Source organism: Panthera leo, chromosome B3 (genome assembly GCF_018350215.1).
Source record: "Panthera leo isolate Ple1 chromosome B3, P.leo_Ple1_pat1.1, whole genome shotgun sequence".
NCBI classification, from domain to species: Eukaryota; Metazoa; Chordata; class Mammalia; order Carnivora; family Felidae; genus Panthera; species Panthera leo.
This window is the reverse complement of record NC_056684.1, coordinates 4,935,041-4,960,730: the sequence shown is the minus strand read 5'-3', so window position 1 is coordinate 4,960,730 and position 25,690 is coordinate 4,935,041. Positions and strand designations below refer to the sequence as shown.

Sequence of the window (25,690 nt, the reverse complement as noted above, 5' to 3'; positions counted from 1 at the left end):
GGGCTCTGTGCTGTCAGCATGGGAACCTGTTTGGGATTCTCTCTCTCTCTCTGCCCTTCCCTTGTGTGTATGTACACTTGCTTGCTCTCTCTCTCTCTTTCAAAATAAATAACATTAAAAAAAAAAAAAGAAAAGAAAGAAAAGGAAAGTAAAAGGAATCTTCAGGATTGTCACAGATGACATGAGAATGAGAAGACTGGGAACAAATTATCCAAGGAACAAAGACAGCTAAGGTATCCCAACAGTTTGACATACTCTGGAGGAAAACTTTGGGACTGAGGAGTTACCTTCAACAAAATGTGAAAATGTAAAGGCATCACTACTTCTTCCCTTTTCTTTTTTTTTAAGTTTATTTTTTTCTTTTTGTAATCTCTACACCCAATGTGGTGCTTGAATTCATAACCCCAAGACTGAGCGCATGCTCTGGCAAACGAGCCATCAAGGCGCCCCAGGATATCATTCATTCTTAACAGCCTGTTACATGTTCTAAATTCCAGGTATCACCAACTAATAACCAGAGGCAGTGTCTCAACCAATTCCTAAAGACAAAAAAACAAGGCCATACACCAGCTAACAAAATATCATTAAGGGTCTCTGGCTGGCTCAGTCAGTATGATGTGTGTCTCTTGATCTTGGGGTCGTGAGTTCAAGCCCTGCGTTGGGTGTAGAGCTTACTTTAAAAAAAAAAAAAAAAAGGATATCATCATTAAGCAACTCTTACTGAATATTAAGTACTGATTTAAACAAGAATTATCAACCGGAGTTAAAAACACTAGGTGATGGTTAAAGGGGAACTGGATATTTTGATGGTGCAAAGGTACAAAAAGAGATTATGCTAAGGGAAAAACATAAATATACATTAGAGGGATAAGTTGTCTCCCCAGTTCAAAGATCAATCTTAGTGTCTCTAACGGTGACACAAGTAGATTTTATATGCCTTTAGTTAAGAGATATGAAACACACATCACCAAAAATGTTGACTTGAATCTTGACAACCCTTTGGATGGAATTTCCAATCTACAGGAATACGCCACATATCAGGAAGCAACCAGAACCAGAAGACGGAACATTTTACACAAATTGGTCCCAGCTCTTTAACCAGCGTCATGAAGAAAGGAACCACGCTAGATTAGAAGATACCTAAGGGAGACGACAGTCAGATGTAGCACGTGGTCCTGCACTCGATCCTGGTTTGAAGAGACCAGGTGAAAAGGACAGTTTTGGAACAAGTGAAGAAGCATGAAAACGGACTAGGCTCAGAAGATGTTCAAGATGAAGTACTGCTTTTGTCAGGGTAGAAGACAGCACTATTGTGGCTACAAAATAAGTACCTTCATTGTTCCCGATAAGCATATCTATATATTTAGGAGTCGAATGTCATGATAATAGCTAATTTACAATAAGTCGTCCAGCATAACAATTAATAAAGTGAATCAAAATAGGAAAAAAAAAGAAAAGAAAAGATCACACTAAGGTCACAATGCCTGAAAACGGGAGTGTTGCTGACCAGCAACAGACAGAGTAAGAGCCGTCCGATGGACTCAAGCTGCCACCCTGGGCACCCACCTCTGACAGTTTTCTTCTTCAATATTGGTAAGGCCTGTCACGGAACTGCTCAACTGTTTCCACACGGTGTTCATGTCCCCCGACTCCAGCGCCCTGTTGATTAGGGCCACTGATGACAACATCTCCACTGCGACAGAGAGCTCAGGATGGGTGAGGTTATGCTGTACAGAGAGGGGGAGGGGGAGAAGGGGACAGACAGACATTCTTGGACACCAAGCAAGGTTACAAGTGTAATAAAGGCATAAGTCTAAGCTTCTGGTTTATTTAATTAAAAAAAAAAAAAAGGCTCTGCCAACGACTCCAAGGGGCAGGTATCAAGTTCATGGCCACTCCATTTTGCTCACAAGCAGGACAGGTTCAGCTGACTTACCTCAGGACTCTGTTGCTGCAGGGTAGCCAGCTCTTTCTGATAAAGACCAGCAGCAAATGGAAACACCTGGGGCAGCTGGGCCTCGGGATTCATGAGCTCCAGAACCGTCTTCTCAGCAACACCCTTCTGGATGGCAGCGTTGATCGCTGCCACGGCTGTCAATCCTGGTAGAAAACAGGTGAGAAATGCAGCTGGCGTGGGAAGCCCCGAGGGGAAGGAGAGTCGTCTTCACAGAAGAAAGTTACATTCTGTGGATGAACTATCAGCCCTAATGTTTGAAGTGGAAATTAAATCTTTACGGAACAGGCTCCCCCTTTGTATGAAGGTGAACCAGAGGCCAGGCCGACTGTATCTCCACGAAGCTGTTTGAAAGGGTGGCCTCCCTTCTCCCTCACCCATATCTTCCCTCCACTCCAATTTATAAAACATCTTTCTAAAACGTCTCTTCCATCCCCTGCAGCCCGGCAAGTAAAGGACCAGCTCCTTAAGCTGCCACGCAAAGGTTTCCGGTCTTTCCAAGCCTTTATCTTACACAGCTCAGCTCCAAACACGTACAAAAATGTTATTCGAACCACCGTTGTTTCCAGACCTCTTTCACCTTCTATACCTCTACTCACGCGTCCTTCCTTCCTCTCTCCCACGTTAGGAGCGTCCTTCTCCTCCCTCCTCCACCGTCCAGATCTTACCAATCATGCCCCTAAGTCTCACCTCCCCCAACCGTCAGGTGCCTCCCGGCCCGAGTGAGCCTCCACGGGCTCAGCTCTACTTTGAAAACCAGGGGAGCCGCCGCCGCCAGAGGCACCCGGTGGTGGATGGCGAGCAGGCCTGGGGAGGGGCCGAGGAGTGACGGAATCTGACCTCAGACGCCCCTCGTGACATCAGCCCCACTCGGCCTCTCAGGGGGGGCTCTTACTTCTCTGATACTGCTGGGCAGCGCTGTTGGCAGCATCCACTCCAGACTGCAGTTCCTCCTTCTGCAGGGGATCCGCCTGGCCACCCTAAGAAAAGCAAACAACTTGGTTTTTCTTTTAAGTTTATTTACTTATTTTGAGAGAGAGAGGGAGAGAGAGAGGGAGGGAGAGTGCACAAACACGTGGGGGAGGTGCAAAGAGAGGGATGGAGGGAGAGGGAATCCCAAGCGGGCTCCAAGCCGTCAGGGTAGAGCCTGATATGGCTCGACCTCAATCTCAAAACTGCGAGATCATGACCCGAGCCGCAATCAAGAGTCACCAACTCTCAGCGACTGAGCCACCCAGGCGCCCCAAGCAAAGAACATTTATATAAGGATTCTCATGCCTACGCCTCCAGGTCTTATAGTTGTCCTATCTCAACAGCAGTCACAGGGACAAAGAACCAGAGGCCTAAGTGACAGCTTCAGGCTACGTGCAAAGTAGCAGCCCTGGGTAGAGCCAAAGCCCTTGCCAAATCTGGGGTAGAGTGACTTTCCAGACACCAGTACATGTAAAAAAAAATAGTTCGTGAGAAGCATCAAAATATTGAGATGAGATGTTTATAGACTCCTTAGCACATTAACGCTATTGACTTTGGCTGATATATGCTGGGAATCTGTATAATGTACACTGTCCTCATTCAGACAAAAAGAAAGCTACTCATATTTGTTCTAAAAACCCACTAAGTACAATTCCACAGTGTACTTTTACTGCACGTTAAGTACTTTCCCAGTGTTGGCCAGAGGAAACTAGTGACGTGTGTTTTCTTTTAAGTAGAAATTCCTGAAGTAAGAATGTAAAAAAGATTCAAGTTTTCCCCAATGGCATTTAGTTGGGGGATTAAGAAGGATGCTTCAGTGAAAGGGTGGTCAGGTTCGGAGGGTGGGTGTGTTTAAGAAGATTTACAACTCTAAAAGCAAAAGACAGCTAAAAACAATGTGTATTTTACCTGAGGACTTTTTTTTTTTTGAGAGACAGAGCACAAGTTGGGGAAGGGCAGAGAGAGAGAGGGAGACACAGAATCCGAAGCAGGCTCCAGGCTCTGAGCTGTCAGCCCAGAGTCCGATGCGGGGCTTGAACTCACAAACTGTGAGATCATGACCTGAGTGGAAGTTGGACGCCCAACGGACCTAGCCACCCAGGCGCCCCTGAGGACTTTTTTTTTTTTTTTTTTAAGTAGGCTTTATGTCCACCACGGGGCTTGAACTCAGGACCTTGAGATCAAGAGTCGAGCTGAGATCAAGAGCCGGACTCTCAACCAACTGAACCACCCAGGCACCCCACTTGAGGATATTTTAAAAACCTACATTTAGGGGCACCTGGGTGGCTCAGTTGGTTAAGCATCTAACTTTGGCTCAGGGCATGATCTCCCGGGTCGTGAGTTCGAGCCCCACATCAGGCTCTGTGCTGACAGCTCGGAGCCTGAAGCCTGCTTTAGATTCTCTCTCTCTCTCTCTCTCTCTCTCTCTCTCTCTCTCTCTGCCCCTTCCCTGCTCACACACTCTTTCTCTCTCAAAAATAAATACACATTAAAAAAAATTTTTTTTTCAATAAATAAAATCCTGCATTTATATGCGGGAGAAAGTTATACTAAAAACTATGGGTGACACTATATAAGGGAAAAAGCCTCCATAAATATCTTTAAATGATAGAGGATCGAATACAGGATTCAAATGGCTACATGTGAAAGCTTGCGGGTTCGACCCAGGACACTTTTACCTGTCTCTTCTGCTGTCTATCACCCAGGAGCTGCTTGAGGTACCAGTCACCGTTCTGCTGCTGCAGCCCTCGAAGGCCCAGCGCAGGGGACTGCAGAGCCTTGAACAAGGCCAGTGCAGCGCCCTGCTCCAAGGCCAGATCCACATTTGCTAATGCAGAAGAAGCTGAGGAAGAAAAAAGGCCAAAGCTTAAGAAAACACTTTGTAAACATCGGTCTAGAGTATTTTTCCCTCCCCCAAGCCAATCTCAATTTCAGATGAGGGAAATATAGTTCAGGTGGCCTTTATTCTGGAATATCACAGAAGCACAAGATCCTGGCATTGGAAGAGAACCTTAAAGGCATCAAGTCCAGGGACCCCAGCCGGGCTGTTCATCAGAGTTAACAGATTCTTGGACCACGCCTCAGGCCTACTTAAAAGCTTCCAGATGTAGACACCCTGGCACCACTATGGGTAGCACCAAAAGAGGCATCAGTACAAACCAATTCGTGACTAAATTCCCTCTAAATGCCAAATTGTTGCCTAAACTACCACACAGGAGAAAGTTTCTCCCATGGCAACCTACTACATCTTTGGGCAATTTTGTTTTAAAAAACAAAACAAAACAAAACAAAAACTATTAAAGCTTTCACCCTAGTGTTGACACTTGAATACATCCAGTCCCTCTTTCTCCATGACAGTCTACCCCAGGAGAAACAGCCTTAGTTCCTCTTTATAGCATCAGTCCGAATCCCTTCATTATCCCCCATCTCCTAAACACACTCCACCCAGGAGTCAGAGCCCAGATAGCAAAGGTGGTCTGAGAACCTGAGGTCACATAAGGTCTTTTACATCTGGCAGTGAAAACCTAGATGTTCCTTTACCTGAAAATAATAAAGACACCTTCCCCATAGTGTTATTGTTCAGATTAAATAAAATCAATGTACGCGAAAGCACTCTGCATATTGTAAAATAGATAAGGTATTAGGTTGGAAGTCAGAATACAGTACTTTCTGATTTCAGAAATAATAACCACTGGAAAATGATAATTACTGTACGATTTTCAGTTTCCTTATTTTTAAAAGAGAAAAGAATTCTCCCTCCATGCAGTTGAACTGATTTTATCACCGAAGTAGCAAAACAAATCAATAATAACATACTAAAAATCAAAATATTTGGGACATAGCAGCACTTATAAATTTTTAATGTTTTCATTATAAAAAATTAATATAAGATGTCAAAAAGAAAAAGATTTTAAATTTCAATGGATTTGTGGTCTCACTGGAGACTCCTAAGACTTCTTCCCAAAGAATACACCTGCAATTCAGTAATTCATTACCACACCAAGGTGATGGCTCTTTCAGTCATGGCTACAGGTCTATGTGACCATTAGCCAATTAACCATCCATTCCTTCAACCCTTCCTGAGCACCTGCTCTATGCTGCAAATACAGTTTTGAACAAAACAAGTTATCTCTATCTTTGTGGAACTTTTACAGGAACGGGGACAGAAAATCAACAAAATCAGGTAACTACCAGGCTTTCTCTAGGTCTGCAAAGTAGAATCTCAGATTACCTATCTATAAACGCATCTAGTCACTTATGCTTTTACTGGAAGCATAAACTTACCACATAAATACGTAAATATTTAAATAAACATTTATTAACATTTATACTATAAAGATGATAAAGTTTAGAACATTATTTAAATATTTCCTTCCACTAAGCTTTAATCACTTTTCCTTATTCAAAAACTTTTTCTCATTTTTAAGTATTTGGCCTACAGCTTTCTCCTGGGGCATTGACTTCACTGCTGGTTCTCACAGCCTTAGGGGAAGAATCTTATCTATAAATTATGTTAAGATAATTCTGGACCTAAAGTTCCTGTATCTTCCTAGCATACAACTTTCTCTTGCTTCAGACTGGTTCTACGATTAGAAAAGATTGTGCCTCTATGAGGAATCCTGCCTTATTTATCCAGAGAAGGTTCCCATACAAACCTCCAACGAGAAGTCACCGTTCCCTTCTTTATTTTATGATGCACCTCATACAAGCTTTGATATTTTGTTCTAAGCAAGTTGCCCTGAAATTACTCATTTGCACATTTATCGTCCGTACCACGTTGAAAGCTATTTGAAGGAATTTGTATTATTTTGCTCCTCTGACCACATGAGAATATGAATGGAACACTTTAAAAACATATACTATGGCTCTTCTCTCACAGGTTTATAACAGACTCTCATACACTTTGCCAAGTCAAGCTACCACGGTTATAAAATCCTAAACAATATAGAAAAAAAAAACTTAGCGAAACAAAGACTGTTATATGCACCGTGTGCAACAGGAAACATGCTGGGCTTTCTTCTCACACAAGTAAGTATAAAAGGACACTCTGGTTTAATTTGCTGGCCTAAATATTCATATAGATACAGGACAACACATCACTCATACGTGCATGGAACTATTACTCTGTTCAGAAAACCATTATCTCAAATGAACTAGAATGCAACAGAATACAAATACTCCTGGTCAGGATTTAAGAGTTTCTGATCATATGGAATTGCTAAAAACTTCTAAAGGCTCTCTAGAAGCACCTGGGTGGCTCAGTCAGTTAAGCGACCAACTCCTGATTATGGCTCAGGTCACGATCTCACAGTCCGTGAGTTCAAGCCCTGCATACGGCTCTGCATTGACAGCACGGAGCCTGCTTGGGATTCTCTCTCTCTATCTCTCTCTTTTCCCCTCCCCAGCTCATGCTCTCTCTCTCTCTCTCTCAAATTATTAATAAATAAATAAAGTCTCTCTAGTTATTCAGAGTATTGGTTCAAGAGAGAAATTAGGGCCTCCCAATGAACAAAGAGGACATGAATCACTATTACTATTATTATTATCTTTAGCAAAACAAGGTCAAGTCTGGTTGAAATCAAATGTAACCATTATGCTAGGAATTACAGGGATATCAAAAGAAGCAGAACTCATAAGTAATCTGTACTTTAAGGAATCTACAGAGATGTCAGAAACAAAGGCAAGCAATATAAGACAATATGTAATTGAATATAAAATCGTGTGGTCTATAAATGCTGTGGGAGAGATGGAATGGGTGCAGGTGAGAATCGAGCTGGACCCTGAATGATGGGTATAATTTGAATCAGATTAAGAGATAAGGTATGAGGCCATTATAGTGAGGAGACTACCCCATTAGCAAAAGCTGTAATAATGTTTACTGAGGACTTACTAAATGCCATGTAATTTACACGCATTATCTCATCATCTGCATAACGACTTATACCACAGGTGCTATTAATGAGGCCAGGAGGGGCACCTGGGTGGCTCAGTCGGTTAAGTGTCCAACTTTGATTCAGATCATGATCTCACAGTTTTTGAGTTCGAGCCCCTCATCAGGCTCTGTGCTGACAGCTCAGAGCCTGGAGTCTGCTTCAGATTGTGTGTGTGTGTGTGTGTGTGTGTGTGTGTGTGTGTCTCTGCCCCTCCCCTGCTCGTGCTCTGTCTCTCAAAAATAAATAAACGTTAAAAAAATTTAAATAAGAGGCCAAGAGACCAAGTCCCAGGTCTGAGCCACTCCAGAACAGGACTCTTTCATGAGTCATGAAATGGACGGAGTGAATATGGGAGACAATTAGGCGGATGAGTTTGTACAGAGTAGTATGCATAAAATACAAAATACAGAACTCCACTAGCTAGGGGGTCTACATTTTGTCCAGCAAATAATAATGCAGGTTCTTTAGCAGAAGAGTGAGAAAGGGAAAGTGACACTTTCAAGAAATTAGTTTCTCAAAAGAATGTAACGCGTATATACAAAAATCATTTTTTAATCTCATTTTTGTTTAAAAATGTTTTGAAAAGGATATTCATAAAAAATGACAATAGTGGTTATTTCTAGGGGATGAGGGGTTAATTTTCTGTGTATTTTTTGTTTACTTCTGGATAGCTTGTATTACTCTCTGAAAAAAAATAAAAATATTATTTTAAAAACAGGAAAAGTCACTATTTCGATTTTTTAAAAAGTGTATTAACACAGGGTGAGAGAGTGAAATTAGCCAACAAGGCAAGTCCAAAAGCTACAGCAGACAGATGAGCAAACAGAATAGTGCGGGCCCACCTGAGGACAACAGTAGCTAAAACAGAAGACATACGAACACAAAAAAATAGTAATAAGCAATAGTTCCTAAACAAATCCACTTATACCTAAAATAAACTCAAACCATGTCATCGGTACAAGAACAGATCAACACTCCTATTGTTCTGTAATGTCTCTCCAGGTACCTGAGTCAGGGACATACTTACTATTGACTTTGTTGATATTGCCTTGAATTTCAGCTTGCGTGAGCAGCTCCTCATAAACATCCCTTTCTCTCTCAGAGTTTTCTGTCTGAAGATGAGTAAAAAAGTCACAGATCAGTTCAGGTCTCTAAGAAGACCCACAGCAACATACTTGCACTTCTCCCCCACCAAAAGACAACAAAGAGTAAGGGTGTGGCTTGCAATCCTTAATGAAGCACAACTTCATTAAGTTGCGGGACGCTACACAAATATCAACTAAAAACGTAAAAAGCAGATCTACTTGTTAATGACAAGCCCGAAGTTTCTCCCCGAGTTGGAGAACACGAGCCTGAGCAGGAAGCACAGGTGAAGCCCGTCCTGCCCACTTGTGAGCCTGCATCCTTGCCTCAGACCCGAGCAGAACGGGCACACCCTAAGACCAGATGTCAGAACTTCTCGTCAGTTTGTACAAAATTCAAGATTAAAAGTCAAAATGGAACCGAATACCAAAAGACTGCATACTGTGTGAATCATCATTTGTATGTAATTCTAAAAAAAGCAAATACAGTGATCTGTTCAGATTGGAGGTTGCTTGGGGTCAAGGGCAAGGGGTAAGAGTAGTGGAGGCGGACTATGAAGAGGGACCTGGGGACTTTGGGGATGATGGTTTTGTAACCATATACATTTGTCAAAACTCGTCAAACCGTACACATAAAATGAGCGAATCTTATTGTATGTAAATCATACTTTAAGAAAACTGATTTTAAAAATGGAGTTATAGCGAACAATGAAAGAATATCGATCAACTAGAAAGAACAGACGTTCCATTTTTACCCTGTTTTTAGCATTTGTCATTTTCTCCTGTTTGGCCTGATAAAGCACATCCTGGTAAGTGGAAGCCAAGGGATCTTCAAGATTTACAAGCATGGCGTTGGGGTTTCTCAGAGCTGCAAACGTGTCAGCTGGAATTCTACGGTCAATAGCTTCATTAATAGCAATAACAGCAGCATGCACTAAAAAAAAAAAAAAAATTCAAAACATAGAACACAGAAGTTATATACAGCAAGGGACGTACACAACACATACAAAACATTACAACCCCCTATTGCAGAGAAAGGCTCATCATGATAGAGAAACAATGACTGGGGCTGAAGGAACGGCGCCCTGAATCCTGTAAGCCTCGTCTCTTCCTTTGGATGCACAAAGTCACAGCTCTGCCTGTGATTCATGTCTGGGAGGCTGAGTTTGGAATCCCACAGGGAAATATTCATAAAAGAGCCTTGCAAGGAGTGTACGTTATGGAAATGTTCGCCCTTAATCATCATGTAAATACCATTAAAAAAAATAAGACACTCAAAGAGGGGCTGAAATCTAGAACTCAATTTCTAAATGTTTTCATTTTCATCAGAACCAAGCACTTACTCCCAAATAACAGCACAGAAGATGGCAGCAGTGTTAAAACTACATCTACTGGGGCGCCTGAGTGGCCCAGTCGACTAAGCATCCGACATCGGCTCAGGTCATGATCTCATGGTTCATGGGTTTAAGACCCACAGACAGTGGGATTCTCTCTTCCTTTCTGGCTTGCTGCTGCCCCTCCCCCACTAGTGCTCGCGCGCTCTCTCTCTCTCTCTCTCTCTCTCTCTCTCAAACTTTAAAAAAAAAAAAAAAAAAAGCTACATCTACTGACTTGCTAGCAAAATTCCTAATTCCAAGACCATCACTATAGTATTCATTACTGAAAGTGGTAGCAACAATCCCATTTGAACCCACAAAATTTCTCTCTTCTTACATGCAGCTTCATCCACTGAGAGTTCGTTAGCCAGGATGCCCCCGATCTTGCTGAAGGCGGGCATCTGGATCCCGTACTTCTCCAGTTCAATCTTCATGTTGTTGATTTCCTCTTCTGCAGGAAGGGATAAAGACCCAGGTGAGCAAGTTAACACCTTCCCATAACTCAGAGAAGGAAACCGCATCCCCAACTACAAAATGGGATAAAGTGGTAGCTACCTCGTAGGGTTGACACGATGACTTAATGAGATAATTATGGAAAGCACTTAACAGAGTATCCGGCACATAACGTACATGGAGTAGATACTAACTGTTATTACTATTATCAAGACCATCAAAAATAACTAGAACGTGAGAACAGCCCTACAGAAAATAGTTTTTCAAAACTGCTACTTGTGGCATTTCTACAATGAACTTATGAATGGAGCAGCTTTAAAAGGAGCTCAACAACAAGTGACCCACAGGCCAGCCAGCCTTCTTTCTCGGTCTTCACACACCAAGTCACTACTGCTATTAAACAATTTTCCTTCCAAGGCAGGAAGCCAAATGATAAAGGAAACAACATGTGAGGTTTGGCCCTTTGCCCTAGGTCAGGTGAACAACTTCCCTAGAAGGAAAAATATCATAGATAAAAGTTTTATTCAATTTAAAATTCCCAAGCCTACAAAATAATGACCAGTTCAAAAGATTTGAATCTATATTGCCCCTAACCAATATTACCAATGTTCTTTTTCTTCCCAGGCCCCCATCTCTTCAAGCAAGCATCTACTAGAGCAAATACACATAGAATAAGGTAAATAAGGTAAATTTTTTAATTACTTAATTGTCACCTCTGCATTATCTCTGTCCCCATAGCATACCCCTTGCTTTGCCCGCAGTAGGGACTTGCGAGAAGCAAAGGAAAAGACTAAGTGTTTTCACCATGCATGGATATTTCATGTTAGATGCTAATACGGTATTATATATTTTCTGTGTTATATATTAATACTATTCCCACTTTACATACAGGAAAATGGACACTCACTAACCATACTCACGTCAGAAACGAGAGAACAGAGTTTAAAATTCCAACGTTAGCATTCTTCTCAGCAAACCAGGAGAAATAAGTTACTTATCCTTCTTTGATCTCTGTTGCCAGAGTGTTTTTAAAGCCCTATGTCTTTAAGATTGGTACTGTTGACTCTCCAGGCTATTTCTACATAAATCAAGCATTTCCTGCCAAGTTTGCAACTCCTTACCTGTGAAGTCAACCTTTCCATATAGGTCTTGAATCTGAGGAGCCAGGCCTAGTTTGAACAGGTACAAACTAGAAGACACGATATGCAGAAAAGAGTTAGGCCTCCCACTGCATCTAGCTGCTGCTCTTAGACTGAAGGGGAAAGGTAGCAAACATAAAGAACAGAAACATTCTGAACACAGACTCCTTGCATGCTACCATATTCCCCTTTGCAGTTACCGTGCTTTACCTCAGAACCTTTTTTCAGTTTTACATAACATTGTCCTAGAAAGTTCCATAATGCAATGCAAAAAGCACCAGACTGGGAGTCAGAAGACACAGGTTCGAGTCCCAGTCCTGGTACAAATCTAGTGTATAATTAGATGTTGACATACATGTGGATGTAATTAATCTAAGTGGAGCATCTTCACTTTTGTTTACCTTCCTGTGATCAATAAGCTTTAAGTAAAATAAGATATTTGAGAAAAGTCCCATGAAAATGATTCAAATAGAAAGTCTTAGTTAAACTGAATTCAGGGGCGCCTGGATGGCTCAGTCGGTTAACCGTCCGACTTCAGCTCAGGTCATGATCTCACGGTTCATGGGTTCGAGCCCCGCATTGGGCTCTGTGCTGACAGTTCAGAGCTTGCAGCCTGCTTCAGATTCTGTGTCTCCCTCTCTCTCTACCCCTCTCCTGCTCACACTGTCTCTCTCTTTCTCAAAAACAAACATCAAAAAAAATTTTTTTAATAAATTAAATTAACTGAATTTATATCGCTGATGGAAAAGTTTCATTCAGGTAATTTATGAGTTTTACAGTAAATATTATATATATTTACTGTTTAAAAAAAATCTAGTAGACTTCAAATTTCATGAAGGCAGGAACAGTAAGTTGTTCACCAATGTCTACCCAGAACCTCTTAATAAATATTTATATTTCATAGATGGATAGCTGGATAAGTAAATGTCTATAAGCCTGAGTTAGCCTAAGTGGATTCTAAGGACCCAGCAGATCAGAATCAGTAAATCAGAAGGGTGCTTGACAGGGATGGACATGGGCAAGACACTGACAGCCTAGCAATAAGGGAATAAATATAACACCCTGAGAAACAAATCATAAACACAATAGAACAATCTCCAGTTTTTGCAAAAAATCTATAAAGCTCAGTATTATCTGAACACAAATGTGGATCATACACATTGCATTCACAGAACTGACCAGAATTTAAATTATATATAATAAACTCACATGTATAATCAAAAAAAAAAAAAAAAAAAAAAAAAAAAAGCCAAGCATTCTGAAAACACATTCAAATTTATGCATTCAGAGTAGCTAATTATTTTCTAAGATAAATACAAGTATGAACCATACGTATATGAATGAGTCCTTTTTTTAGAGTAAAATGCTCAAAATAGAACTATACAAAGTTCCTCTCTCAGAAGATTTTAACTCTATTTAACAAATTTTCCAAAGCAAATTAGCCAATAACGTTCTACACCTGTAATATGTCCCCATTATATGTATTGTTTCTCCCACATATGTCCCACCTGCATTCCAAATTAGTAAGAATATGTTTCTTGAGGAATTTCTTCCTCTTTTATTTCTACTTTGAAACAGGAAAGAGGCTGCCATACTTTAAGAAATTGCAAACGTCTGGGGTGCCTGGGTGGCTCAGTCGGTTAAGCATCCGACCTCGGCTCAGGTCACTGTCTTGTAGTTCGTGAGTTTGAGCCCCACATCGGGCCCTGTGCTGACAGCTCAGAGCCTGGAGCCTGCTTCGGATTCTGTGTCTCCCTCTCTTTGCCCCTCCCCTGCTCACTCACGCGCGTGCTCTCTCTCTCAAAAATAAATACAATTTTAAAAAAAGAAATTGCAAGAGTGTCATTTTAACAGCCTCAAGGAGCGAATTCGTTTTTAAGGTCTTCCAACAGTAAATTAAAGTTACGATGTCGCTAGCTGCTATAAATAAAGTAGAGGAGAAGCTAAGACATAGGCATCATCTTTCTTTTATCTCATTTCAATGATTAGGAATATTTTAAGGAGATGGTGAAGCTATGAATATAATCACAAGGACCACTCAGATCCTCTTGCACAGAACAGAGAATATTCAACCTAAAAGCTGAACCTTTAAAGTCCTACCAGTAAACACCCCTTTTCCAATCTTTGCTCCTATTCTCCCATGCCTACTTTTACAAATAACTGTTGGGCACCTACAATGTTTAGTTTGTACTGAGCTCAGGTTTATTTTTCTTTTTTTTTTTTTTCCTATTTAAGCTCTACTTTACAGCAATAGGGGGAAGGAGGTTATGTTAGCCTACTGGGATTCCTATTATCTTTGCTGACTACAGAGTAACCTGGAGGAAGTCACTAGGCTGATCGCAGAGATCTTAAATACAAACACAGCAGTTGACAGGAAACAGAATCTAGTGCAGCACGATCCTTGATCTCTGATTAGAATTTCTCTGATACTAGAAATGTTTTATAGTATATATAGTATCATGTAATGTTTGCTTATGTAAGTATATACAGTATTAGAAGACATCCCCAGCAAGCCTTGAGGCAGCACCCCTAAACAAAAACACTACTATTCTGAAGAGAAACATACACATAATCACAGTAAGTAGACACATATTCTAAATAACCTCAATTAATTCTGTTCAGATTTCACCAACAAATCTGTTTGAACCAAACTTAAATGTAACTTTCAGCTTTTACATCTCTTTTGAATTTAGGATATACGACTATGGGCCCATTTAACCTCCAAATCAGTTCTTAGAAAGATAAAACACCAGAGGAAATGGAAATGAAGTATACAAACCTATGCAAAATAATCATGAATTAGGGTCTTATCTGAGGGTGGAATGTAATCCAGAAAAGTAATTTAGCAGGACTAAATACAGGGACTATCTCTGGAATAACGCTAGTCAAGAAACAAGGAGATAATGCTTCTTTGTTGCTACTGATCCAAAAGGAGATGGTGCCTCACCCCTCACAGTGAGGCAAGGAATCTGCCTCGATACTGTTGTCCTATATGGTAAAGAAGAGGCTCCCGGCAGGTGTTAAGTGCCTATATAGCAAGGGCTGACGGCACTTCAGGAAAAACACTCTAGGGAGGAAAGAAATCGTAAATCACCAACCAGAACACATTGCTCTGTGTATACTTCCCAAGCATGGGCTGCAAACTGAAGAGAAATGAAAAACAAGAGCAGACTTCCTTCCTTCCCGATTCTGACTCCATCATGAGAAAGGCAGAGTTACTTCTTCATCTCTAGTTCAGAGAATTTGAAGGCTGAGGACCCAGGTTATGCTGCAGAAGGCCATGGCTGCAGAACTCGTAGAGAGTTCCGCCAGCTCAGCCTCTTGCCTGCCAAGTTCAGATACCCATTGTAGGTACAACCTTCACAAGGTTATCAACACAGACCTCACGTAACTCACAGCCAGTCACAATACTCAGAGTTAATCTGATTTTGGCTCAGACCCGTACATTTGAAATCACTGCAATCTGAACATTCCCCTAGATCCCACCCATTCCTAAACATTTTTAAAAAATTCTCATGTTGTTCTTGTTTGTCCAATATTATGCTATGAACCTTGGGGGGGGTGGGGGTGGGGAAGAAACGTAAAGCATGACTTCTGTCTCTAAGATGCTAATACCTAAGAGAGAGAAAGACAGTAAATACATGAAAGAAACAATATATAACTTAGAAACCAAGAAACACAGGAGTTTAAACAAAGGACTAAGCTGGAGTCACTGGAAATCCAAAACATCACCAAGAAGGTGGGAATTCAATTAAAATGTGACTGGATACACTGAGATAAACATGAAGAGTCATCTGATAAAAAGAAAGAACCATTTCCTTTTTTCATTTATGGGTAATAAAATATCCCCTTGAGCCAGAACAGGGGAAAGGAAGATTTTTTATAATGTAGGATTGTGACCACAAGCATTTATTGGCTACGTACTATATGCTAGGCATCTAAGTACTAGAGACACAAAGATAAAGAATAACAGAAATAGTCCTTGTCCCCAAGGAGACCACTGAAAGTCAGCTACAAGAACAAATAAGCAGAGTACAATGTAAAAGCCCTAGACTTGAAGGAGGAGGTATGTGCAGATGCTAGAAGAGCACAAAGATGGGAAGGAGCTGATTCCATCTGAGGGAGAAAAAGGAAAAGAAGGTATCAACGAACAGTGGCATTCCACAGTGGCAGCTGCAGAGGAGCATGGGTTAAACCAGGGAGTAAAGGGCAATCAGGCAACGGACCAGGGAGTAAAGGGCAATCAGGCAACGGAAACAGAATAACCTAAGGCACAAGAGTGTGTGGCACGTCGACCAGTCCTCAGCTATAGTCTTTCTTTTGTAGTTTTCAGAATATTCCAGAGATACCAAGGGTCTGGCCCATGTTCAATCAAACTGGAGACAATAGGCTTCTCATGGGTCAATATTATACATGTATTTATATACATCATTAGTATTTATTAAGCACACATACAGGATGCTTTATAAAATGGGCAGCCCACTGGAGCGCCTGGGTGGCTCAGTCAGTTAAGCACACGACTCTTGATTTCATCTCAGGTCATGATCTCATGGTACGTGAGTTCAAGCCCCATGTCGGGCTCCGCACTGGCAGTGCAAAGCCTACTTGGGATTCTCTCTCTCTGTTCTCTCTGCCCCTTCCCTGCTCACTTGCTCTCTCTTCTCAAAATACATAAACTTTATTTTAAAAATAATAAAATAAAATAAAATAAAATAAAATAAAATAAAATAAAATAAAATAAAATAAAATAAAATAAAATAAAATAAAAATAAAACAAAATAAAATAAAATGGGCAGCCCAAGCAAAGAAACCCCATACTCATGGCCCACTTACTTCTTCCACCTTCCACTTTAGCCCTATAGCCATCACGTAAATTTGTAGCACTCTGACTCACCACACTACTGCCTCCAATTCCCACCCGACCGCACCCCTCTCTCCACGCAAACCACCTCTTCCTTCCAATACAGTACTCTGTTGATTCCAAGAGCCAAGGACCTGAAATTAAATCATCTTCCAAATTTATTATGAAATTATGAAAAAAATATACTTAGTTTCAGTTCCTATTTCTCGTATTTGTTTGACATAAAAATTACTGAACAGATGGCTTGGTGAGGACCTAGAAAACTAAATTAAAAATCAGCCATTTGATATTTGCTGGCATTATTTGAAGATGTTGACAAAATTTAGTTATACTACTAAAGTATTAACACAGGGCATTTTTTAATTCAGCTATTGGCCTGCAACGAAATAGTAAACAATGAAAGTTTTGAAATGTATATACTTTTTGCGATTTTCAAGAAATTTTTTAAAGAAATTTTAATGAGAAGGAAAGGAACTGCATCTCAACTAAAATGCACAGCTCACAGAAACAGTAGATCAATAATGAAACACTATCCTATGTTTTCAGAGCCAAATTATCTGCGATTATGGGAATAAATCCCTTCTCTCTACTTCCTAGAAAAACACAGCTGTTTCTCACCATTTCGTTCAGACAACTGTATCCTATGCTATTTGAAAATTCTGAAGCTGATGCAAAACTTTTTCATCACACCATGGACAAAAAGCTGTATCTTCTATTCAGATGTTGTTCCTAAACTGCTTTCTTTTACTGAGAGAAAACTGACATATAATACTAGTTTCAGGTTATACAACACAATGCTTCAATAGATGCATATACCGTGAAATGTTCACCACAATAAGTTCCACTAACGGCCACCACCACAGTTACTGACGTTTTCTCCTTGTACTGAGAACTTTTAAGATCTACTCTCTTAGCAACTTTCAGATATACAATACACTATTATTAACTATAATCTCTGTGTGGTACATCACATCCTCGGGACTTACTTATTTTATAACTGGAAGTTTGTAATTTTTGACCCCCTTCGTCCATTTCGCCTACCCCCTAATCCCCACCTCTGGCAATTCGGCAATCCGTTCTCTATATCTACATACACTGTTCATTTTACCAAGAAAATCTGATTACCTGAGTGCATGAATACAGTAGATACATCTCGGCATATTTTTTCGATCGTAGATATCTGTAGTTTCTGGGTAAAAAATCTAAGGAGAAATAAAAGAAGCAGAGTAAGGTATCCATCTACTGGATCATTCACCAATCATCAACAATACAAATAAAACAGTTAGCAAACATTATTGCCATTCAGCAAGTAATTTCGTTAGGGGGAACAGACAATTAATTCATCACGAGTCATATAAGGAACAAAATCCTATAAAACAGAAAAAGCACTAGTTGGAAAAGCCTCATCTGGTCAACCCACTGAATTTCACCAGGTATGCGAAAGTGATTTGTTTACTGCCGACTCAGCTACAAGCAGATGACACCAAGCGCTCATCCAGTTGAAATCACTGGCAAATGTAGGAAGCTCTGAAGGACTACAATCTTCCCAGTTACTATATACCATGCCTAGACTGAGTAGTAGCTAACCAATGAACATTTCCTTAGGTGCTTTCAATTATGCAAACCACTACATTTAGACATTGAAAAATACTACAAAAAATTAAAATGTGTTGTATGTGGGGCACCTGGCTGGCTCAGTTGGCGGAACGTGCGACTGATTGATCTCGGGGTTGTGAGTTCAAGCACCACGTTGGGCGTAGAAATTACTTAAAAATAAAATCTTTTTAAAAATGTGTTATATGCTTGGCAGAAGTGAAAAGATACACAGACGAAGTATCTGCAACAGAGGACATGTACGGGAATGTGGAAGATAGGTGCTTCTCCTTGGTAGCACTTACCACAAATAATCAGTTACCTGTGTTACTATCTGTTTGACTCCTCCAACAGACTACAAGCCACATGAAAGGCAAGGGTCAGGTCTATGTTGTTCAATGCCAAGCCCAGAGCCAAGGTCATGGGAGTGGCTCTATATTTAATGAATTAATGAATGAGGTTGAATAGGAACATAGCAAGTTTAGATTGGGAGTAATCTTCAATTTCAAGACCTATCTTCATGGTGATGTGGCACCATATAATTCGTTCTATAACTTAGGGGGAGAAGGAGTAATAGCGGTTTGGAGAAGTGAAAGACTGAATTATGAGGCAATGAGAAGAATCTGGATAAGAGTAAAAGGGCTTAACTAAGGCAATAGGAAGAGTAGTGCAGCACCTTGTATCCATTAGAGTCCTTAACACATGGTGTTTGTTTTCATGCTTTTCTCACAATACCTATGGCTCTCAACTAGAAAGAACCACCCCCCTTGAGACATGGGATGTAGCAGAATCCTCTTTTTTGATAATTTTTCAAGTTCTACATGCTCACCTCCCAAGACTGAGATGTCTTCTCCTGAAAGGTGAACATTACGGTCACGGTGAGACACCCTTCCCAAAAAAAGTACAGACTATATTTTAGAAAGTAACAGAACAATACAGTTGGGTAGGGTAGGATATATCAGATTAAGAAGACCTTGAACGTCAGACGAGTTTGAACTTGATATGCGGGCCACGGAGAAGTCCTAGCTCTGGAGCCAAGGATAAAAACAGAGTCTCTGTAAGATCTGACTGGAGACAGGATACAGGATATATTGAATAGTGGAGAAACTGAAGCTAAGGAGGCAGGCTGATAAGCAGTTTGAACGGATAAAAGAAACATTTCAAATACATGAGGAAGGTTTGGGGAATAACTGCATTTAGGAGTCCAAGGTAACCTTAAGATTTTGAGACGGGATGACTGGGGAAATGAAGACAGGCTACCATTTAGTATAGAGGAGGGAGGTTCACTTGGGGAAAAGGCAAGGTTTACTTTTAGATAGGAGGAATTCTAGCTAGTAAAAAGCTATCCAAGGAGAACTGTCCAGCAGCCATTTGAAGACAGTGTGTTTATCTTATAGCAAAGTCCTCAAAATAACTGAAACCATGAGAATGAGAGAATGTAGCTAAAATAAGGATTGCATCTCAAGGGACGCCCACCATTAGGATAGAACACATAAGGAAGACAGCACTAGTTGAACAGATTTAAAACAATTTAAAAATCAAAGTCAAAACCACAAAATACTTCCTGGAGGAGGTAGCCAAGAGGACCAATTATAATAAAGAGACAAAAGGGATAAGAACCAAAAGCTTTATCACCTTAAGTTTCTATATTTAGCTTACTTATACCATATGAAGAGATTAGGAAAGAGCATCCCCCAAATCACTATATGTATGTATTGTCAACTATCTATCATACATTTTATTATGGACAACAATTTTTAGGCTAAGTATCATCAGTCCACATTACTCAAGTCTTCTGGACCTAAATCATGTAGGGTGGACATTTCAAGGCTGATAGCCATGGTTAACCCTGTTGTCCCTGAAAGCCTTTGGGGAATTCTATGTTTGGTGCAACTGTGGTCCAGGATAACATACTACCATTAGTAAACAAAAAAAAGTAGTAAAATTAAATCATTAAAAAAAGCATTTTGTAGTAACAATACTACTCATAATAGCACATATTAACAAAGCTTTTAATAGTGTTTATAAAGGTTAAATCATCATTGCCAATGGGGCATACCACATAAAAAACAGACACAAGAAGATACAAGTGCACAGAAAGGCAAAGTAGGTGTAAGAACTTGACATACTGCCTTTCCTGACATTTGTGGGGCCTAATTCTCAAACCCACCAGTGTGAGGAACAGAAGTTCAGTATCTGGCTCTGAAAAAAAGAGGACAAAAGCTAGTCTGCTACAAAGATTTGGCTCTGGATTGAGCTCAATTCAAGACACAGATGTGCAAAACAACGCTAAATATCAAATGTTCATTTCTGAGTGGTTCTAGTCACTCTCTGGTACTCCCCATCTCCCGTTTTTTCTTCACCTTTCTCTGCTTACAACAATTTAGACTCTATAGGAAATTATAAAGAAAATAAAAACCACCCCTTAATCCCATTCACAGAAATGAAAACTACTATCTCCTTATAGACTTTTCCCAAGAATATTAACTTTTCCATAAAAATAGCAATCTCACTTTAGCCAAAACACAAACTCTTACCTTAGCCTGTTTTGTTTTCCCCCCAACTTAACACATCACAGACAACTTCCTTTGCCAATACAGATTGATATCATGCTTTCTAATGGCTGCATTAGTGTATGATTGGCTGCAATACAATTAATACCTCTAGCGAAGGAATATGTGGGTGCTATCAATTTGTCCTATCCTAAGCAATGCTGAAAAAAAATCTTACATATCCATCTCTTTGGGCTTGTCTGATTTACTAGAAGGATAAATTCCTAGAAGTAGAATTCTTAGGTCAAAAGATATGGAAGAGAAAAAGGAAAAAAAAAAAAAAAAAGATGTCCACACCTCTAAGAGTTGACAATACAGCATGGCTTTATGGATTCAACACAGAACGGGGGGGGGGGTGTCTAGAGACGGCAATCTAACAGCAATGCTAAATAAACTCCTGAGCAGAACACTCAAGGATGTACACTTACTCCAAACTCATCCACTATACACATTAAATATGTGCAGTTTCTGTCTAGCAATTATACCTCAAGAAAAATGTTTAAAAAAAAAAATCACCAAAACAAGATATAAGAAGTACATGTTATTATATTGCCTCTACAATTTGAAACATAAAATAATAACCCATTATGTTCTCTTGCAAGTATGATTATTCTGCATCTGGGAAATGACATTTCTAAAATATTTCCTAAAGTCAAATTTTAATTTAACAACTTTGTGGAAAAAAAAAAACACCACTGAATTATATACTTTAAAAAGGTAGATAGGTAGATTTTGGGGCTCCTGGGTGGCTCAGTCGGTTAAGCATCTGCCTTTGGCTCAGGTCATGATCTCATAGTTCGTGAATTCGAGCCCTGCGTCAGGCTCTGTGCTGACACCTCGGAGCCTAGAGCCTGCTTTAGATTCTGTGTCCCCCTCTCTCTGCCCCTCCCCGACTTGTGCTCTGTCTCTCAAAAATAAATAAATATTTTAAAAAAATGTCTTAAGGTAGATTTCATGGTACATGAATTTTAATCTAAGTCTACAATTTGATATAGTAAAAGTAAATGACATCATAGGGAATTTCTCTAGGGTAAAGTAAAGCAGGAATGAGTAATAATAAAGAAAAAGAACAAAAGAAAAAAAAAAACTATTTCCTAAAACAAACAGAAGAGATCCTTTAGTACTTGAAAGAAAGAAAGAAAGAAAGAAAGAAAGAAAGAAAATCATCAAAGATCCGATTGAGAATAATTTTACAGGCAGAATGACAACTACATGCCAAAACAACCTTATCTAAGCCCGAACTTGAATATCACATAAATTACCTTTGGCAATCCAATGTCATCCATGGCATTCAACCACTGAATCACATTATCAGTGTGTCTAAAGTGCAGGCCAGTTGCCTAGAACAAACAAGAGACAATTAGGCACTGTTGGCAATGTTGAAGCAAATACTAAATAAAGACTCTTTGCAAGGTCCCCTTATGAGACTTTGCAAGGTCCCCTTACATTTAAGGTCTGTCTAAAGCATTGTGTTAAGATTCCACTCCCCAAAACCCGAATCTCAGCTCCCCTCACTTAAGAACTACCTGGAGCCAAGCCAGGCTGACTCAGTTAGTAGAGCATACATATGATTCTTGATCCCAGGGTTGTGAGTTTGACCCCCACATGGGGTGTACAGATTTATTTAAAAAAAAATAAAATCTTAAAAAAAAAAATAGAACCATCCAGGGAATCTTCCTGTAGAGTTGAGCCTTACAGAACATGATCTTTGGAGTCCAATTATATTGGATTCGCCTCCCGGCTTGGCCGTCTACTGGTGACACTGGGCAAGTCACTTCACCCTGTTGAGTTTCCCCATCTGTAACACCCACTGTATGTGTTTGGTATAAACACACAAGGGGAAAATGTACATAAGGCACTCAGTGTGGTGGCTGGCAGAGAGAAAATACTTACAGACTGACATATTAAACATATTAATCAGGGTTTGGATACCACACATACAAATATCCCCCTCTAAACCTCTCTGTCTGCTATTTTTCAGCAAGATTCACTCTCCAGACGGGAGGAGGGGCAGGACTATTATTTTTATTGCTATACAGTCTCTACTCTTCCTTAAGTGTCTTCTTGCTCTGTCCCACATGGTATGCCACTCAACAGAGTTGCCTTCAGAAAAGGAAAGTTTCTCTTTGGGATGTCAATTTTGGTCTGCCTACACTCCTGTCGTCCTTTGACTTTAAATGTAAAACGTAAAAATCTCTTTTGATTCTGTCTTCATCCTTGGTTCATTCCAGGTTCTGGCCCAATTCCTATCATTGCCCCGCTTCCATCTGCTCCTGGTTTTTCAATCCTCCACCTTTTATGCCCATCCTTTTCCAAAGAGGTGCTCATGGGAAAGCTCCCCCGCAACAGATTTTGGTCCTTATCAACACTCCAACTTAACCAAGCAGTCTTCTTTTTCAGAGCCCTGGGCCACAGGAATCAAACCCTTTCAGGTACCTCAATTTCCTGAAATTGGATTGCTTTCCCAATTTACCTTGAACTCCAGGGGGACCTTTTTTCCTAAAGTTGCTATTGCTTTCAGTTTGCCAACAAATCTCAGTGCTTGGTGAAGATTAAAGTAGTAATCCCCCCCTAGTTACTTCCTCTACTTTTTAAGAAATGAAAAATCCATCAAGGACCATGAAGATTTCTAGGTACACACCATCATAAGAATTGTATCAGAAAGACAGATAGCCATCTTTTACTACTCTGACTTTGCACCCTTTTCTCCACTCTGCCAGATGCTTTATTTTGTCGGAATAAACACACCTACACATATTTCTCAGTAACTCTTACACAGGATAAAGTCCACTAACCTTCTCTCCTAAGTTTATGGAAATTAAAGCACTGAGCGAAGAAGGACTCACCCTGTATCTGGTCTGCTCTCGATCGTAGATTTTCTTCAGGGACACCACTTTGGGAGAGAAGAAGTTTCCTAGTTTGGCAAGGTAGACCCCATTCCTGAGGCCCTCCTCCAGCTCTGTGGTGGGAGGCAGGTCTTCCCCGAGGCATGCTTCCATCCACCTGCACAAAAGGGGAGAGGACATGAGAAGAGAGGGAAGGTCTGAGCTCTTCCTTAAGAGACTTTGAGCCTCATTTCCCTTCTTGTTGGAGGAGTTTAAGTTCAACATAAGCAATACTCCTTTAAGCTCCAATTGCACCCACATCTTTGTCCCGACCCAGTCAGATCTCAGAGGCGAGGAAATTGCGAAAAACCCCAAGCATCACGGCCACCTTCTTCTCCACACGGCTCCCCTCTCCAATCACAGCAGACACCTGGCTCCTCAGACCCCAACTGCCCAGGAACCTCGGGCTCTAACGCTCAGTCCCTAAGTTATTCCTGCAGAACTCCTAAGAAAAATCATTTATAACTGAAGCCATGATGTCAACTGTTCAGAAATTTAAATTTATTGATGTTCTTTTCCAGTTTCAGAATCCACAGTGAATTTCTACATTCAGATTTTGAGGTTGTTTTGGGGTTACATGAATAGCCAATCATCTCAGCTAAAATAGGGACGAAAATGCCAATGGAAGCAGTAAAAATTAATTCATGTTTTTCAGAGGATGGGGGGAGGAGGCCGTCAAGGGAAAAGGAAAAGAAAGTTACAATTCCCCTAGAAGACCTCTCCAGAGATGTCAGGCAGGCCCAAGGTAAAATAAAGCACATCTGAATATATTTTCTGCCAACAGAAATGTAGGTAACTAAAAATCATTTAAGGCAATGGTTTTTTTAAACCATTTTTAAGTCACAGAATCCTTTGAATATCTAAGGAAATCCCTCCCCAGAAAAAAATGGAGTCTACATTGCCATGTACTTAAATTTAATATGTCATTTCAGAGATTTCACAGACTCCAGATTAAAAACCCCTAATTTAAAATTACTCTATTTGGGGCACCTGGGTCCCGAGTTCAAGCCCCACAATGGCCATAGAGCTTACTTTTATTTATATGTGTGTGTGTGTGTGTGTGTGTGTGTGTGTGTGTAAAATTATTCTACTCAAATTTTACACAGCCAATGTTATCCCCACATTCTGGTATCCCCACATACTGATAAAAAACTCCCCAGACACTGGCTGTTGCCTGGTCTATTTTACTAGTGTTAAATTGTGAAAAGACAAAAAAAAAATATTGAAAGACATAGCCAACTGAAGTAAAAACTACATTTACTACCAAGCAGGACAACATAAAAATGAAGCATTTATAATGTTCACTGACATACAGAAGTTTAAATTAAAAGCCAAGTAAAATTGGACGAAACATTTAACTATCCCATATTTTATAGACACACACACATACCCGTGAAAATTTACATGAAAACACTAATGTACCAATAGAAAAACAGGCCACATAATATGTACATGTATCTATGTATTTTTATATAATTCTTTGTATTAATAAAATTGTTTCAAGGATATACAACACTTAGATTTATCGTACTTCTGTAAATTGTTGCTTTTTAAATAAACTGTTCCTTTTATAATTCAGAATAAGCTTTCTTGTATTAATTCTATCTTTCCAAATTGAGATTACTGCTCAGAATTTTTACAAAATGACAAGGAAAAGCAACAATTTCCTTGTTTTTCTCAGGTTCTATAAATAGTCATATGTGCTTAAGTAAATAAATACTGGCTGGGTATAGGCATGGCCGGGGAATTTTGTGATTATTCTCCCTACTCGACAATAATAAGTTTTCACCTCTGGCTTTTCTTTCAGGTAGTAGAACTTAAAGGTCACGGGGTCGGGGGCAGGGGGAACAAATGAGTTTTCCAGAAGAATTGTCACAGTAACTAAAACT

The 25,690-nt window shown here is 40.1% G+C and overlaps 1 protein-coding gene across 1 annotated transcript in view; it reads right to left on the bottom strand.

Moving 5' to 3' along the window:
• Positions 1 to 25,690, bottom strand: part of IQGAP1 (IQ motif containing GTPase activating protein 1) — a 101,158-nt gene that overhangs the window by 46,531 nt on the left and 28,937 nt on the right. Inside the window, exons 3-13 of the mRNA XM_042940928.1 lie at positions 23,763 to 23,919; positions 22,179 to 22,256; positions 17,897 to 17,973; positions 11,893 to 11,960; positions 10,656 to 10,769; positions 9,698 to 9,876; positions 8,888 to 8,972; positions 4,606 to 4,769; positions 2,850 to 2,934; positions 1,937 to 2,100; positions 1,567 to 1,727 (exon numbers count right to left, since the gene is read on the bottom strand). Coding sequence (XP_042796862.1) covers positions 1,567 to 1,727; positions 1,937 to 2,100; positions 2,850 to 2,934; positions 4,606 to 4,769; positions 8,888 to 8,972; positions 9,698 to 9,876; positions 10,656 to 10,769; positions 11,893 to 11,960; positions 17,897 to 17,973; positions 22,179 to 22,256; positions 23,763 to 23,919 — 1,332 coding nt within the window. The remainder of the gene's footprint in view (positions 1 to 1,566; positions 1,728 to 1,936; positions 2,101 to 2,849; positions 2,935 to 4,605; positions 4,770 to 8,887; positions 8,973 to 9,697; positions 9,877 to 10,655; positions 10,770 to 11,892; positions 11,961 to 17,896; positions 17,974 to 22,178; positions 22,257 to 23,762; positions 23,920 to 25,690) is intronic.